At 43.8% G+C, this 16,732-nt stretch overlaps 2 protein-coding genes across 6 annotated transcripts in view; one reads left to right on the plus strand and one right to left on the minus strand.

Moving 5' to 3' along the window:
- Nucleotides 1–2,601, plus strand: part of galk1 (galactokinase 1) — a 29,571-nt gene extending 26,970 nt beyond the window's left edge. The window contains exons 7-9 of the mRNA XM_078570847.1: nucleotides 271–433; nucleotides 1,539–1,639; nucleotides 1,678–2,601. Of these exons, the coding sequence (XP_078426973.1) occupies nucleotides 271–433; nucleotides 1,539–1,610 (235 nt within the window). The 3' untranslated portion in view covers nucleotides 1,611–1,639; nucleotides 1,678–2,601. The remainder of the gene's footprint in view (nucleotides 1–270; nucleotides 434–1,538; nucleotides 1,640–1,677) is intronic.
- A 3,180-nt stretch (nucleotides 2,602–5,781) lies between these two features.
- itgb4 (integrin, beta 4) overlaps nucleotides 5,782–16,732 on the minus strand; it is a 154,546-nt gene continuing 143,595 nt past the window's right edge. For 4 of the 5 annotated variants that reach the window (XM_078570843.1, XM_078570842.1, XM_078570846.1 and 1 more), the window contains 4 exons: nucleotides 14,573–14,728; nucleotides 11,497–11,676; nucleotides 8,059–8,175; nucleotides 5,782–7,755 (listed from right to left, as the gene is read on the minus strand). In XM_078570843.1, the coding sequence (XP_078426969.1) occupies nucleotides 7,631–7,755; nucleotides 8,059–8,175; nucleotides 11,497–11,676; nucleotides 14,573–14,728 (578 nt within the window). In that variant the 3' untranslated portion in view covers nucleotides 5,782–7,630. The remainder of the gene's footprint in view (nucleotides 7,756–8,058; nucleotides 8,176–11,496; nucleotides 11,677–14,572; nucleotides 14,729–16,732) is intronic. The other variant, XM_078570845.1, reaches the window with a different exon arrangement.

Below are 16,732 nucleotides of genomic sequence, written 5' to 3' on the forward strand. Positions count from 1 at the left end.
CAGTCCTGGATTAATGAGGGAAAAATCAGACAGGGTCCCTGTTCCGAATCACTGTCTGGCGCACCATGGACTGAGCTGCATGTGTTTGAGGGCTCAACTGTGACTCCCTCAGTGACTGAGGATCTGAGGATAGCATTGGCGCTTGCTGTCCAGGCGTGGACGCCAAGAACAGGGGAAAGGTGTCGGCCATCAGCACCTTGGGTGGAAAGGGAAGAACGTTGGGATTAACTGGGATTGTGCCCTCCTCTCTCATGTCCTTCTGTTTTGCAGAGATGATTATGAGGTTAGTTGCCCAGAGCTGGATGAGCTGGTTGCTGCAGCGATGGATGGTGAGGGGGTCTATGGCAGTCGGATGACTGGGGGAGGTTTTGGCGGCTGTACGGTTACCTTAGTGGATGCTGCAGCTGTGGAAAATACAATCCAGCGGATTAAGGTAACAATTAAAAAGACAGAGGCACTAGTTCAGTTTGTCCACTGGGTTAGGAGCAGACTGCAATTTATCCACTGGGTTAGTTGGGAATCCAGTTGCACATTTGCAACTACAGTTGGATTTTCCTTCCCATTGGATGTATACGGGTCTAAATGTGGATGCACAAAGAGATTCAAAAGGGTAGATACAAATAACTATTTCTACGATGGGGGAAAGCAGCACAATCTTAAAATTAGAGCTAGACCATTTAATAGTGAAACCAGATTGCACTTCATCAGCACATAAGGGTAGTAGAAATCTGGAATTCTCTTGCCCCAAAAAGCTCTGGATGTTGGGGGACTACTGGAGCTTTCAGGACTTAATGGCTTTATGTAAAATGAGGCTCCATTGTCATGGGTGTGGAATGGCTCTGTTAATGAAGTTGTAGTTGCCAGGTGTGCCTCTATCGCCCTTGCTGATCCATGGGAACTGTATTCATCTGTTTCAGTTGACCAGATCACCTTGCATCTTAGGTGACTCCTCAAAATAAGCTAGTGCTTCATTAATCTTTTCTCTTGCCTCTCTAATCACCCTGGAACATAGTTAATCCATGCTGAGGGTCTTTATAAACTTTAAGTTCATTTGGAGAGACTGTTTTTCATGTCAAAGTTCTGGAGTGCACTCACTGAATATTGTATCATTGATCTGCTTTGGTTAACATTTTAACTGTCTCCAGCTTGTTGCCCTGTTTGACCTTAACAAAACCCTTGAGGTTTTTCCTCTTGCTGTTTTCCTTTTACTAATCTTACAGTATCAGAAGAAATTTTGCATCTGTGTGTGTCTCTCTCCTTGAGTCTCCTTTTGCCTCTAGTCTCCCTCTCAATTTCATTTGATATAATCTTGGATCTTGTATATAATTCTTGGCCTGGTGGTTTCCACTTCTGACAGCAAATACTAATAAGAAAGAATATGGCTTCTGCTTGTTTCCAGTCACATGGGAGGCTGTGGGGCAAAGTCCCAGTCACGTGGGGTGGGTGCTCTTTGCCCTTTTAGCTTATTCAATGCAAATATTGGCTTTCTAATCAGAAGATTCTTTGTAGAACATAAACTGCCATCTTTCATTTAACAGGACAACTACAGTGGAACTGCAACCTTCTATATCACTAAACCGTCCAGGGGTGCCCATGTACTGAAACTGTGAGGAGAGATTCTCACCACTCACCACCTCATCTCAGACACTTACCAACTTGCTGTCAAGAGAAATCAACAAAGCAACCTCGCCTGATCCCTGCTTATGAAAGAAAAATACTCAGCAACATGAGAGAGAAAACATTCCTCGGAGAAACAGCTTATCAATAGCTGACTTACGCTGGGTGATCGGAATTGAAACCAGCTCACCCCTGGACCCATTGGAGCTTCTGGTTCAGGATAGAGTACTGTACCACAGAGCCCAACACAGCCATATTGTAACTGGCTTGCAGAAGTAACCAGTCCTTAACCCAGGTCCTCTATGTTTGTACCAGGACCTGCTTGCTGCGTATTAAACTTTGGAACCAAAGCAAGTAAATGGAGCTGAGATATGGATCAGCCCTGATCCAACTGAATGCTGGGACAGGCATGAGGGGCTGAATATTCTGCTCCTGTTTCACTGTTCCTAACATTTTATACTAGTTGAGATTTCACAGTGCCTCTCACCAAGCATCGCTGCATGCCACAGTCTTTTGTGGGCAGGTTAAATGGGCTTTTTCTTGAAGAAATTGACTTCTACTGGCATATGAGTTCATGGGCATTTTAAATTTTCCCTCACCTATGATTTTATTCATGTGGCCATTCTTTGTTAAAGTTTGGGGTACGTTTCATGCAACATCATGGATATCTTGATCTGCCACTCCAATGTAGAGATTATGCTGTTGCTGTACAAATACTTCACATCGTGGTCTGAAACATTTTCTATTTTAACCCTAGTAATCCTTAATTTCACAAATGTGTTGTGCTCCTTGATGTATAAGAAGGTACTTGACTTTTTCTTAAAACATTGACTAACTTCAGCCACAGATTTCTTCAGAGAAATGGGATGACCTGCAGCTTCGATGCTGAGCCTCCATTCAATTAGATCATGGATGATCTGCATCTTAACTTCATCTACCCACCTTGGCTACATAATTATTACAACCTTAACCTAGCACCATCAATCTCGGTTTTGAAATTCAGTTACCCCATTCCCCGCACCCCCCAACAGATTTTTTTTGGGGGTTGAGATTTCCAGATTTCTACTAACCTAACAATATATTACAATCAGCTTTACCTATAATGCACCCCGTGTTATCGCACTAAGCATTCGCAACAGTTTTTCTTTTATGTCATGGTGGCCAAATTTAATTGCAGTTGTTGTTTTGGGCTGTTCTTATCCTCCCCCCGCCCCCCATTTCTTCAAAACAAGTTCCCATTGAACTAATTTTCCCCCTCTAGCTGCTGTTTCTCTCATTGACTGTGAAAACTCTACTGATGGACCAATGGACTATCAATTGAAGCATCATTGCTGCTGCTAATGGCCTGTTTACATTGATAGTGAAACAGTCACAGGTCTGTTTGTCATTTCAACCAAAATAATCATGTTCCTGCTGTTAAGTTGGGCGATGCCAGCAATGGGACTAATTTGATTGTTAGGAATGGTTAATTTGTTTTATAGGCCAACCATTATTTGGGCTCCTCAAGATGAGGGACAATAGTGCTGAGGTATGGAACACTTTCTAAATAAATACACATGTTAGCGTTGAGCTCAAATAGAGCAAGAGTTAGGTACAGAGTAAAACTCCCTCAACACTGCACCTGCACTGTAAATTGGAGATAATTGTCCAATTATGTAGGGAGTTTCACATCTTCAGATTTTAAATTAACTGTACAGAAATTGTGTATATTGCATATGTCAATTCCTGATTGTTTGCTGATGGCGGGTCAAGATTGATGAGTATAAAACGGAACGGTTAACCTTAACCTCACGACAAATAAAGACTTGGATTTAAATAGCTCATCATGCTCCCTCTCTTCTGAGTTCACTGCCCTCTTTTCCTCCCTTCATCTTTCCCCCTCAATGTAAACAGCCCAACTTATATCCATGGCCACAACCTTGATTTTGCCTTGTGTGATCTTGCTACGTCCATTATCGTATCAGTCACAGATAAGGCCATCTCTGATCACTTCCTTGTATCACTACATACCCATTTCCTCCTCCTCCATCTCTACACAAATCCTTGCTTCCTCTATTATCCATGCACTAGCTTTGAACACACATTGTTCTCTAGCTTCTCTTCTATTTCCCCTCATGCCCGCTGTGAGCTCACCTTGTCCACAAGACATACTTCCTGCTCCCTCAACCCTTTTCCCACTAAACTGTTGACCATCCAACTTCCCTTCCTGGTTCCTGTGTTAACCTATATTATTAATAGTTCTCTTTCTCCAGATACTGTCACTCTGTCTTTCAGATCTGCTGTTATCAGTCCCTCCTCATAAAGACACTGTCTTTGTAAACTACCACCTCATCTCCTACCTTTCCTGAACACATCACCTCCCAAATATGTGCCCATATTTCAAGGAATTCCATATTTGGATCCCTTTAATCAGGTTTCCACCGCTCTCACAAATGACATTCTATGTACTGTTCCTCCTTCTCAAAACTGTCTGTAGTCTTTCACATGGCTGATCACATTAACCTCTTCTGATGCCTCGCCACTGTTGTCCAGCTGGCAAGATTGCACTCATCTGGTTCCATTCTGCTCAATCTAATCAGCCATAGAAGCACCTGCAATGGCTTCTCTTCCCGCTCCCACACCATTACTGGTGGTGTCCCCCAAGGGTCTATCCTTAACCCCCTCCTATTTCTCATCTAAATGATGCCCCTCCGTAACATCTTCTGAAAACACAGCATCAGTTTCCATAAGTACACTGGCAACACCCAGATCTACCTCTCAATCACCTCTCTTGACCCCTCCTCTGTCTTTGATTTGTCACACCTACTTGTCTGACATTCAATATTGGATGAGTAGAAATTTCCTCCAATTAAATATTGGGAAGACAGAAGCCATTATCTTCGGCCCCTGCTACAAACCACATTCCCTGGCTCCATCTCTCTTCCTGGCAACTGTCTGAGGCTTGGTGTCATAATTTGATCCTGGGATGATCTTTGGCTCTCTCAACCATGCCGTCACTAAGACGCCTTACCTGCCATAAGTCCCATTCACCCATCACCCCTGTGCTTCTTGGCGCAGACTGTCTTCTGGTTAGACAGTGCCTCAATTGCATTCCTTGTTTTCAAATCCTTCCATGGCCTTGCCCCTCCCTATCTCGATAACCTCCTCTAGCCCCACAAACAACTCCCCTCTAAGCTGTGCGGGTGCATTGTCATGCAGGGGATGAACAGGCTGCGCACAAGATGAACAGGCTGCGCACAAGCAGCAGTTCCTTTAAGATGCATGTATGCATGGCCAAATGGTAATCTTAAAAGGACTGCACAGTGAAACAAACAGTGCATGGCCAAGGAGAATTAGAAGGAACGCTTCCCACAACTCTGAGATATCTCTTCCTGTATTTCAGGCTTCTTGAGGATCTTGCTAATTGCTCCACTGTTGGTGGACGTGCCTGAGCTCTGGAATTGGCTTCCTAAACCTCTTTTCTCTTTTAAAACGGTCCTTAGTGCCTAGCTTTTTGACTAAGCTTTTACCCATCTGCCCTAATATTGCCTTATGTGTTTTGGTGTCAAATTTTGTTTACAACTAAGTGCTTTTGGACGTTTCATTTCATTAGAGGTACTATATAAAGTTAAACGTTTTCATCATTTATCTCAATTGCCGATCTTACTTTGGCTAAAAGTACTGCGGTGGCCAATTGAGAGCATCCTAAGTATCTGCCAAAGCTCTATATAAATAAAATTTCCTCAATTTTGTCAGGTAAGTGAATCAAGGTATTATGGAGTTGAGGTGCGGACCAGCCATGATCTAATTGAATGGTCGAGCAGGATCGTGGGGCTGAATTCTCATAGAAACTCCTGTTCCTATGTTTATCCTGTAAACATTTGTGCACTTGGTGAGACTGCAGCTCATAGGAAGTGCAAATTTGCCATATTGGAACAGTGCTTACCTTTTGGAGAAAGTTTCAGAGAAGCTGGCACATGAGAAGCTTTTCTGCTGGTATTTGAGTTGGATCTGTTGGATTGATGCTGTATGCTGGGTGTAGCAGCAGCTCCTGAGCTCAAGGGCACCAAGAGTTAAATGCTTGTGTTAGAAAACGTAAGGCAATAAACCCGGTGATGCAGGAGAAAGCTAAAGGTCAATGTGGAGAAAAATATTATGTGAAAGAAAAGAAAATTGAGACCAGACTATATGAGAGAGTTATATAAGTGCAGAAGCATTTCATTACATGTACAAAAAACCATACCATTGTTTACAGGTAGTGGTACACTGGAAACATAAAGAGCAACCTAAGGCCACCTCCAGCCCAGACACCCCCGTTCTTCCATTTTTATTGAATTTTGTGTCAGCCCTCTTCTAACAGTGCTGACTCTTGGCTGGGGTACTGTTCCACTGGTGGCTGGTACCCAAAGGTACCTTGACCCAGGTGACCAATCTTGGGCCCTATTCCGATCACAACCAGCATCCACAGTATATATGAGATAGCAATCAGGAACAGAATCACTGATTGATTCCTCCTTTCCCCCAATACAGACTGTAGCTGCAGTTCCCAACATCAGGGCTGCCCCAGATGAGATTAGACTGGGCACTAAATCTGGATCTGTCAGGCTCTGTGCAATACAATCTTAACTAAATGAATCTTTGAGGGAACCAGGTGGTACAGCTCTCTACCAGCTGCAATATGGGGCAGTTGAACCCAAATCTATGGCATTTGGATAGCGTACAGTACTGTAGCAAGATTCTAAAAATATAACCATGGAAAATAAAATATAAATACATGTTTAGTATCTAAAATAAGATTTTTAAGAGCTGCTGTTGCATTTTGGTCGCATAATATAAAAAATTGGCAATGGGAGGCAGTGCAGTAGATTTGGTATGTTTCTATCCAATATGGAGGATACAAGAAGCATGAGTCTCAGTTCTGCACCTGAGTGAGCAGGTGAGATAACAAAACTGGAAGAAGTATCCTGCTTTCTGGATCAAGAAGCTCAGTCTCCACAGATGCAGCACATTCTGTGTAAATTCCTACATTCTGTACATTCCTTAACCCCAAACCTTCACTTGTTCTCTGTGAATCCCGATGCATGGGGCAAGTGTCTTCATGGTAATTGGGAGTTACTGGAGCTTGCTGCCAAGTGGGACAAATCCAGAGTTCACCAGTGATAAATGTTCTGAGTTATGGGGACCTTTTACACAAGTGGGAATTCAGCACCAGAAGTGGGATGAATAAACAGTGCTTGATGAGAGTTAAGTAATTGAAATGAAAACAGCAGAGAAACAATGTGGGCACCTATAGCTAGAATAAGTGTTACCCTCATAACCAGACAGCACTTGAGTTACACCCAGAGAATGCAGGAAATTGCTCACACTCATAGATCAGTATTACTCCAAAACATGTAGAACCCAGAAGATTGCTCTCACACCCACAGAGCTGAATTACTCATTACAACTTGGATCAAATAAACATTGAAAGTTTTCTACACATTCTACAAGGACTAGTTGCTTAAACCTGGATGGTAAAATAAGTACAATGAATGTTTGGTCTTGGTACATGTGACCCACAGTGTGAAACAAGTGATGCAATGGCCAAGGGAGGTTTCTGTTGGTGATGACAAGCCTCTGCAACTATAGAAAGAGTGGAGAAAGAACACAAGGATCTCCTGTGTCCTGGGAGGCCTGGATTTGGGGCAAGTCAAATGATTTGGGAGAGAAGTAAAGTTTTAGGCAGTATAAAATTTGGACATTTCAAGATAAGGCGAATGCACAGTCTCTGTTGATTGAAGTTCGTTACCAACACATCAGAAAACCATTACAATGATATTGTAACAATGCCAAGTGGTGCCAACCCAATGTACAAATAGGAGCAAGTAGCCATTATAACTGTCTAGCTGAAAGGCCTCCTTTATATAAGGTGCTGACAAGCTGAGAGGCAAACAGAGATCAGGGCTGCTTCAAAGATCACTCATTGGTGTGATTCAACAAAGAATCTGCAATGGTCAGTACAGAGAGCAGAACTTTGCAGGAGTTAATCCATGGATCAGGCCTCGTAGAACTTCCTCTCCATCTGTTTGGTGATTGTTCCGCCCGTCATCATTGTTCGAGTGACCTGTTGAGTGATTGATGTTCCACTTTCCATTCGTTGTGTCATGACAGTCATTCCATCTGGAACCAAACCAAGTTAATTAGAGTTTCAGAGCAGAGCTGGAGACCTAGATATTCAATATCAGTAGTCACTGAGCCAGTGAAAAAGGGTAGTGCATCAGGCAGAGTACCACTCTTGGCTCAGTACCAAGCTGAGTGTTGCAGCAGATGGTGTACTGCAGCAGATGGTGCACTGCCGCAGACTGAGTACTGCAGCAAACCAAGTGCTTTTATTCATTAGGCCAACAGGGAATTCACTAGCCCAGCAGAGAATTGGGTTTTGATGATGTTTGGGTGATTACAGCAAATGTGGTCAGGACGTACCTGAGAACATGGGGTGGTTGGCGGAATCCAGCAAACTAGCCTGTGTGCTCATATTTCCAGGTGCCGTGTACCCCTCATGCCTCATTATCATCTGCTTACTGTACTCAGAGAGGTTCGCTAGGGAACAAAGATGAGAACATGGTTATTACAACATGAGATAAGAAAAGACCACTGGAAACCATCAATATCCTTCATAGGTACAGTTGCATAAGCATTCTCACATATCCTTCAGCTCTTTCTCACGAGGTTCCTCAGTCCCTTCTCACCTGGTCCCTCACTCCCTCTTCACCAGGTTTCCCATCTTTCACCATTTTCCATCTCAATTTATCCCTTAATTCCCTCTTTACCATTTTCCTTCTCAATTTATCCCTCAATTACCTCTTTACAATACATAAACTGTCTAGTACATTGTTCTCACCTGATAGCTTAAATGTTCTTTGGGTGAAATATGTTTTCCACAATTCCCCTTTTTACTCTCTTTTCTAAAATTTCAAATTTTTAATGTTATCTCTTCATGTTCAATATGTCAAGAACTGAAACACTGCACAACCCCTCCACCATTGTAATCATACGTATGTATGGTACAGTAAGTCCTCACTTTAAGTTGCCCCACTTAACATTGTTTTATTTTAATGAAGTTTGTTCTTTAGGGACTTTTCCTGATTTGCATCACCGCTTTTGCTTTTACGTCATTTGCACTGTGGCCCTACCTCCTGCGCACTGCACTCTGGACCAGCCATCGCCATGTTCTGATGGCAGAGCCACCGCTGCTATCACCAGAGGCCAAGGCTGTGGGGAGAGAGTGAGGCCTGAGATTCAAGAGCAGGTGTGCTGGGCCCAGACTCAAACTGTGCACCCCGCCCCTCCCCCAACTCAATCCGCAGTGCGGCCCACCCCCCACCCCCCCCGATTCAATCTGTGGCTCCCCCCCGACTCAATTCACACTCCCCTGCCCCCCGACTCAATCTGTGCCCCTTCCCCCAACTCAATCCCCAGCAGCCCCCCCACCCCCACACGGCTCAATCAGTGGCCCAGGACAGGGGCTCAGCCCCCTTCAGACTGGAAGGGGTTCAGGCTCCCGGCCCAAGTGCAGCCTTGGACTGGGAATTGGCCAGGGAGTGAAAAGGGAGAGAGACAGAGATAGGGTGGGAAAGGGGAGGGAGGGAGACAGAGTCGGAAAGTAAAGGAAACAAAAAGTTGAGCTGAGTTTCAGGAGCACTGTGGATGAGACACAAGCTGTGCTATTCAGGGCTTGTTTGGGTGATCTTGTGTTAATTTGAATTTATGTAGTATTTCTGTTTTCTTCAGTGATACATTTTATTTTGCAAGTTACTCCAGTTAGGCATGCACAGTGCTGCACATATAGTGTACAGTATTTCAACTTGTACCAAAAACAGAAAATGCTGGAAAAACTCAGCAGGTCTAACAGCATCTGTGGAGAGAAAAACAGAGTTAATGTTTTGAGTCCGTATGACTCTTCTTCAGAGCTAAAGAGAAGTAAAATGTGATGATATTCTTATGTTTAAGGGGGGTGGAGCAGGTGAAGCTGGATAGAAGGCCAGCGATAGCTAGGGGCAAAGGAGAGATTGACAAAGATGTCATGAACAAAAGGACAAAGGGGTGTTAATGGTAGTGGTATGGGCTAAAGGAGGTGCTGATAGTGGCATAAAGGTAAGAAAGCAGAATGTGATAATAGCAGGATAAGGGTAAGCATCCTGAAAAGAACATGAACAAGTGACAGATGGCCCTTGTGGGGGTGGGGTGGGGAGATGGGACAGTGGTAGGGAAAGAAGATCGAAAATAGGATAAAAGGTGGGGATAAAACAATAAACCAGTAAAAATAAAAATAAGTGGATAAAAATAATAAAAAAATAAAAATGAATATTGAAAAAAGGGGTAAGGATGGAGGAGTGAGCTCATGGTCTGAAGTTGTTGAACTCAATTTTAAGTCTGGAAGGCTGTAGATGAGGTGCTGTTCCTCCAGTTTGCACTGAGCTTCTCTGGAACATTGCACCAGGCCAAGGATGGACAAGTGGGCATGAGAGCAGGGTGGTGTGTTGAAATGGCAAGCGACAGGAAGGTCAGGGTCATGCTTATGGACAGACCGAAGGTATTCCGCAAAGCGGTCACCCAGTCTGTGTCTGGTCTCTCCAATGTAGAGGAGAGCGCATTGGGAGCAGCGGATGCAGCAGACCAAATTGAAGGAGGTTTAAGTGCTGCTTCATCTGAAAGGAGTGTTTGGGCCCTTGGACATTGAGGAGGGAAGATGTAAAGGGGCAGGTGTTGTACCTTCTGCGATTGCATGGGAAGGTGCCGTGGGACAGGGATGAGGTGTATGGGGTGATGGAGGAGTGGACCAGGGTGTCCTGGAGGGAATGGTCCCTACAGAATGCTGACAGTGGGGGTGAGGGGAAGATGCGTTTGGTGGTAGCATCATGTTGGAGTTGGCGGAAATGGCAGAGGTGCAACACCTGCTCCTTTATCTCCTCTCTCAGTATCCAAGGGTGACCGCTTTGTGGAACAACTTCAGACCATAAACCCCTCTATCGTTAATTCTTTTATTATCCCTTTTTTCAATATTCATTTTTATTTTTTATTATTTTTATCCACTTATTTTAATTTATTTTCATTTTTATTGATTTATTCATAGTTTTATCCCCACCTTTTATCCTATTTTCTATCTTTGTTCCCCACCCCACCCCCACAAGGGCCATCTGTCACTTGTTCATGTTGTTCTCGTCAGAATGCTTACCCTTATCCTGCTATTATCACACTCTGCTTTCTTACCTTAATGCCACTGTCAGCACCTCCTTTAGCCCATACCACTACCATTAACACCCCCTTTGTCCTTTTGTTCATGACATCTTTGTCAATCTCTCCTTTGCCCCCAGCTATCGCTGGCCTTCTATCCAGCTTCACCTGCTCCACCCCCATTAAACAGTATAAATTTCATCACATTTTACTTCTCTTTAGCTCTAAAGAAGAGTCATACGGACTTGAAACGTTAACTGTTTTTCTCTCCACAGATGCTGTCAGACCTGCTGAGTTTTTCCAGCATTTTCTGTTTTTGTTTCAGATTTCCAGCATCCGCAGTATTTTGCTTTTATTTTAACTTGTACATAGGTTCCTTCGGACATTTCTTGCCCAGAAAAACCAAACTCTGGCTTTAACACAACGATTCAATTAAAGTTGGTTCGCATAAAGTCACGATTTTCAGGAATGCAACCACAACTTTAAGTGAGGGATTACTGTTTGGAAGGAAGAAAGTTAGGAGGGAAGGTTGGTAGCTGGATGGATAGATCGATCAATCAATCACCAATCAAGCTGATTGGCTGCCCAAGCCTCTGCTCTTTAAGGCAGTGACTGACAGACTTATTTGGCGTTTAAGAGACAGTTGTATGTGATGTGTTTGTTGTTACCTGCTGATTCCTTACTTACTGTGCTGGCTCCTACCTCCATCCTGTGACTCGATGGTGATGATCCCTTCGCGCTCTGGACCATAACCTTGTGTTGTCTTTGCTTGAACCTTGAACTTGTATGGAATATTTTCACTGAGGTGAGGTACCATCAGTGTCATATCTGCATCATCACCCTCCACTTGATAAGTCTTGATCTCACCTGTTGAAGGCATTGAGGTACAGTGTGGAAAAAGTTGATGAGGTATTTTTGCTGATCGCTGTCTTAGTGATATCTACAGGACCATACTGCAGGGGGTGGGGGGTGGAAATCACAGGAACAGACTGGGGTAATCATAGTGAATAATACCTACAGGACCATACTGGGGTCACAAAGAGTGATACCTAGAGGGACAGACTTTAGTTTAAAGCAGATAGCCGCGTGTGACATGGATTGGAAGTTGTTGTGAGGCAGAAGATAGATTGTAGGAATAGAGGGTGCAGACTCTGATGAGCAATGTGATCCCCAGTGATCTGGACTGAGGTGTTAGAATTATACCACATTTTTCTGGGTGAAGGAATAGAGATTTGGATATTTGTTTGTTCACAACACTAAGTTAGGTGGAACAGCATGTTGTGTAGATAGAGTCAAAAAATTACAGAAAGAGATATACAGATAGAGTGGGCAATACGATGGCAGATAGAGTTCCTCATGTGAAGTGTGAGCTCATCTGCTTCGTATCCAAGAAAAACAAGTTGGAATATTTTCTTAATGGCTAGTTACTTGGATCTTTGGAGGAGCAGAGAGATTTAGAGTTCATGTATACAAATCACTAAAAGCTGGAGGGCAGGTACAAAATACAATCAGAAAAGGCTAATGGAATGTTGTCCTTCATCTCAAAGGGGCTGGAAGACAAAGGGGAGGAGGTTATGCTTCAGTTGTACAGAGCGTTGGTCAGACACCATCTAAAGTATTGCATTCAACTCTGGGCACTGCACCTCAGGAAGAATATACTGGCCTTGGAGGTGATGTAACATAGACTTACCAAAATTATACTAGGGCGCAAAGTATTAAACATGAAGAGAATTTGCATAAACTTGGTTTCTATACCTTGAGTTTTGAAGATTGAGGGGTAATTGAATCAAGGGGTTTAAAATTATAAAAGAATTCAATATGACAGAATGAGAGAAACTATTTCCTTTATTGGGAAAGTCCCGAGGGGGCTTAAACTTTAACCTAGACCATTTAGGAATGAAATCAGGAAGCATGTCTTTACACTAAGGGTAGTGGATATTTGGAATTCACTCCCCCAAAAGTATATGGATGCTGGAGTCAATTGGAGCTTTCAAGAGTGATGTCAATAGATTTTTGTTGGGTGAGTGGGTGAGGTTATCAAGGGATATGGAGCAAAGGCAGTTGATGGAGTTAAGATACAGATCAGCCATGATCTAATATAATGCTGGAGCAGGCTTGATGAATTGAATGGCCTCCTCCCTTTCCTATGCGGAACTTTCATCCATTAGTGAAACCAATATTAGAATCCAGGGTAAAAGGATGATTTTGAACCAAACTGCAGTTGAAAATTCATGGGAGAGACATCCTCGCATATGTGAATGTCCAATACCTATTATTACTGACCCCGTCAAAGGTTGCCAGGTCATGGGGAAGGGCACTTGATTTTGATGGCCAAAACTAAACTAAAAATAAAACTAAACCAGACTGTTCACATCATGGTGTCGTATTTGACCCCGAGGTGAGCTATTGACCACGTATTTGCTGCAACATCAAGATTGCCTGCCTTCACATCCGTAACAGTGTCAGCTCATCTGCTGATGAAACCCTCAAGACTTAACCATTGCAGTGTTCTCCTGGCCAACCTCCCATCTTCCACCTGACAAACTAGAGCTCATACAAAACTCTGCAGCCCATATCTTTCACACCATGAGGGGGTTGCTTTTATGGTACCCACCCTTACCCCATAGGCTGTAAATTATGACCTGTCTGGATCCCAACAGCCCCCTTTATAAAGGCAGCTGTGCTTAAATATAATAAAAAAAACAACTTAACCCCTCACCTTTTGGAGGTCCTTGCCACAATCCCAGCCTGGACCCCACTTGTTAATTTGTGATCTGTGCTCACCAGGCATTTCTCTGCCAATATTACACTGGGCAGCCGATATCACAGGAGCCTTTGACATAGGGAGGCTCTGTCCTTCTTCACTTGCTCCAGTGGCATTGTTTGTGGTGGTAAAGGTTCCTCCCCTACAGGTCATCACAGTCCCTCCCACATTAGGCTGGCTATGACTGGATTTGGCTTAATTTCCAGACCTTCCCACATGAATAGGCAGCACGTTCCCCCAATCAGCACCCTTACTTCATTGTTGCGTGGTGATGTGCAGGTGACCTTGGAATGAGGTGTAACCACAGACTGAGGAAGCAGTCACTTTGGGCATTAAGCACAGCTAAACAGTAAGACCATCGACAACCTTCTTCATAGGCACTGTTACAAATTCAGCCTTTGGTGAAGCAGCGTCATTTGATACAGTATGTGTCCACACAGCTGAGGGTGACAGGAGATCTAACCTGGAATCTTGCTGTGCTAGCACCATGTCTTACACACATCTTGACTTACCTTCAGGTCCAGGTCAACGCCTCTGCTTCTCTACACGGATACAGGAGAAACTGCAGTAACACCCCAAGGAACCTCACATACTGTGAAGTGCAGTCACTGTTGATATCTGGGTAAATGGAGCAGCTAATTTTTTATTCAGTTAAGTCCCACAGGCAATGATCGGTGAATTTGTGGTGTTGGGTGATGGAAAAGCGTGGGCTGGGATACCGGGAATACTCCTTGCTTTTCTTCAAATGGTGTCACAGAATCTTTTCTTTCCACCTGCAAGGGCAGGCAATGCTTCAGTTTAATGTCTGATCCAAAGGGCGGCACCTCCAAAGGTGCTGCAGTCCCTCAGTGTTAACCTGGATTTTGTGCTCAGATCTGTGCAGTGAGTCTTGAACCCACAGCCTATTGACTCAGAGGTAAGGGTGCTGCCAACTTAGCTAAACTAGTAACTTCCTGCAGGAAGAAATGGGTGCTTATTAAAAATTGTTTTGGTGCTTACCTTGACCGTCCAATGGTTCACAAGTTACCAGGTAGCCCATGATGTCTCCATTTGGTTTACGGGGTTTCTCCCAGCTTAGTTTGAGCAACTCAGAGTTAATGGCAGTAAATACCAGGGGCCCTGGAGCACTGGGTGTGCTCAGTGTGAAAGGAGAGCCTGTAGCACAAAAAATAGGGGGGATTCAGGATGTATTCAATTCCTCCAACAGTGCAGGACTGCACTCACCATTCCGTTATGCAATAAATTAACAACCACCACATCAAGATCTAAACTCTTCGCAGGAGATTGCCAATAGCGCAGTTGATACATACAGAACAAAGCAGAGTCACACAGGCCTACATGGTGCCAGGTGGTCCATGCTGAGTTATTTTCTCTCAGCTAGGATGGACTTTGGCCATTAAAAATGTCCTGGACACTTCTGGGTTAGAATTTAGGCCGTAGTTCTCTTTCCTGATCCTCACTGCCTGGAGCATGGGGATGGACAATGACTGATGTCAGGATCAGTTGTGCTTGAACCCATGACCTTCTAACTCAAAGGTGAGTGTATTACCAAACTGAGCAAAGCTGGACCTCTCACCCTTCTTCCTACTTGTTTTTAAAACCAAAGCTTGACATTATCTAATCACTACTTTCTGATGTACTTAGTTTTTTCTCTTAATCCTTTTCAACTTTACTGGTGTCCTGCACTATGGTTCTTGGCCCTTCATGTGGACTTCTTGTGGACCTGTCAGTCGACAATGCTTACCAAACTTTAAGGAGTTAACACTAGGGAGCCAAGCTTGTGGCTAATGGTTTTGGTGCTTACTTAGTGATCCAGATTCTGTATAATTAAATCCCATCAGGGCAAGTTGTCAAACTGAATTGATTAACATATTCTACTAATGACTATTGTACAAACCTACCTGGTTCACTAGAGTTTTCTACATGGTTGATACTTAATGCCATTTGGACAGTTTGGCAAGTTACTCCAGTTGCAAAGACAACAATGCCGGTACTTAAGGTCTACCATCACCTCAGAACGAAGAATAGCAATACATGCTGCCTTTCCCACAACACAAAAGCAAATACAAAAAACACAGATTTTGGGGAAACAGTCCATTACTCCGGAGTCATTGACAAACTGGGGACTGTTAAATTAATTGATAAGAATCAGGGAACAGGCTCATTCAGCAATCTGCAGGAACAGTCCTACTACCCTGCAATATATGTGACACAAGGTGGGTCTCTCCACTCTGTGACTTGATCAAAAAGCAGAATGAATGAACACCATCCAAGAGAGCACAGTTATTTGCATGGTTCTCAGACAGAGTTTGGGCCATCGGGACATGAAATGATGGACATAAAAGAAAAGAAATAAAGGACTTGTATACTTGTATTTATCCACTCCCACACCGTTATCTCTGGTGTACCACAAGGATCTATCCTTGGCTGCACCCCTACCATTTCTCATCTACATGCTGCCCATTGGTGACATCATCTGAGCGTCAGGTTCCATGTATTTGCTAATGACAATCAACTCTACCTCACTATGCTCTCTCTTGACCTATTCACTGTCCCTGATCTATCACATTGCTTGTCAGAATCCAGTGCTGGATGAGTTGAAGTCTCCTTCAACTAAATATTGGGAAGACTGAAGACTGGTCCTTGCCACAAATTCTGTTCCCCCACTAACAACTCCAGCCATCTCTCCGGCAACTGTCTGCGCCTAAACCAGACTGTTCACATCTTGGTGTCATATTTGACCCTGAGATGAGCTATTGACCACGTATTCGCTACAACATCAAGATTGCCTGCCTTCACATCCGTAACAGTATCAGCTCATCTGCTGATGAAACCCTCAAGGCTTAACCATTGCAGTGTTCTCCTGGCCAGCCTCCCATCTTCCACCTGACAAACTAGAGCTCATACAAAACTCTGCAGCCCATATCTTTCACACCAATTTCCGTTCACCCATCACTGCTGTGCTTGCTGACCTATACTGGCTCCCTGCCCTGCAATGCCTCAACTTGAAAATTCTCATCCATTTTCCAATCCCGCCACAGCCTCACCTCTCCCTTGCTCTGTAATCTTCCCCATCCTTATTAAGCTTTTGAGATCTCTATAATTCTCCAATTCTGACATCTTCCACATCCTTGATTTTCGAGCTCTAGAATTCCCTCC

This window comes from Cetorhinus maximus, chromosome 24 (genome assembly GCF_964194155.1).
Source record: "Cetorhinus maximus chromosome 24, sCetMax3.hap1.1, whole genome shotgun sequence".
Lineage (NCBI taxonomy): Eukaryota > Metazoa > Chordata > Chondrichthyes > Lamniformes > Cetorhinidae > Cetorhinus > Cetorhinus maximus.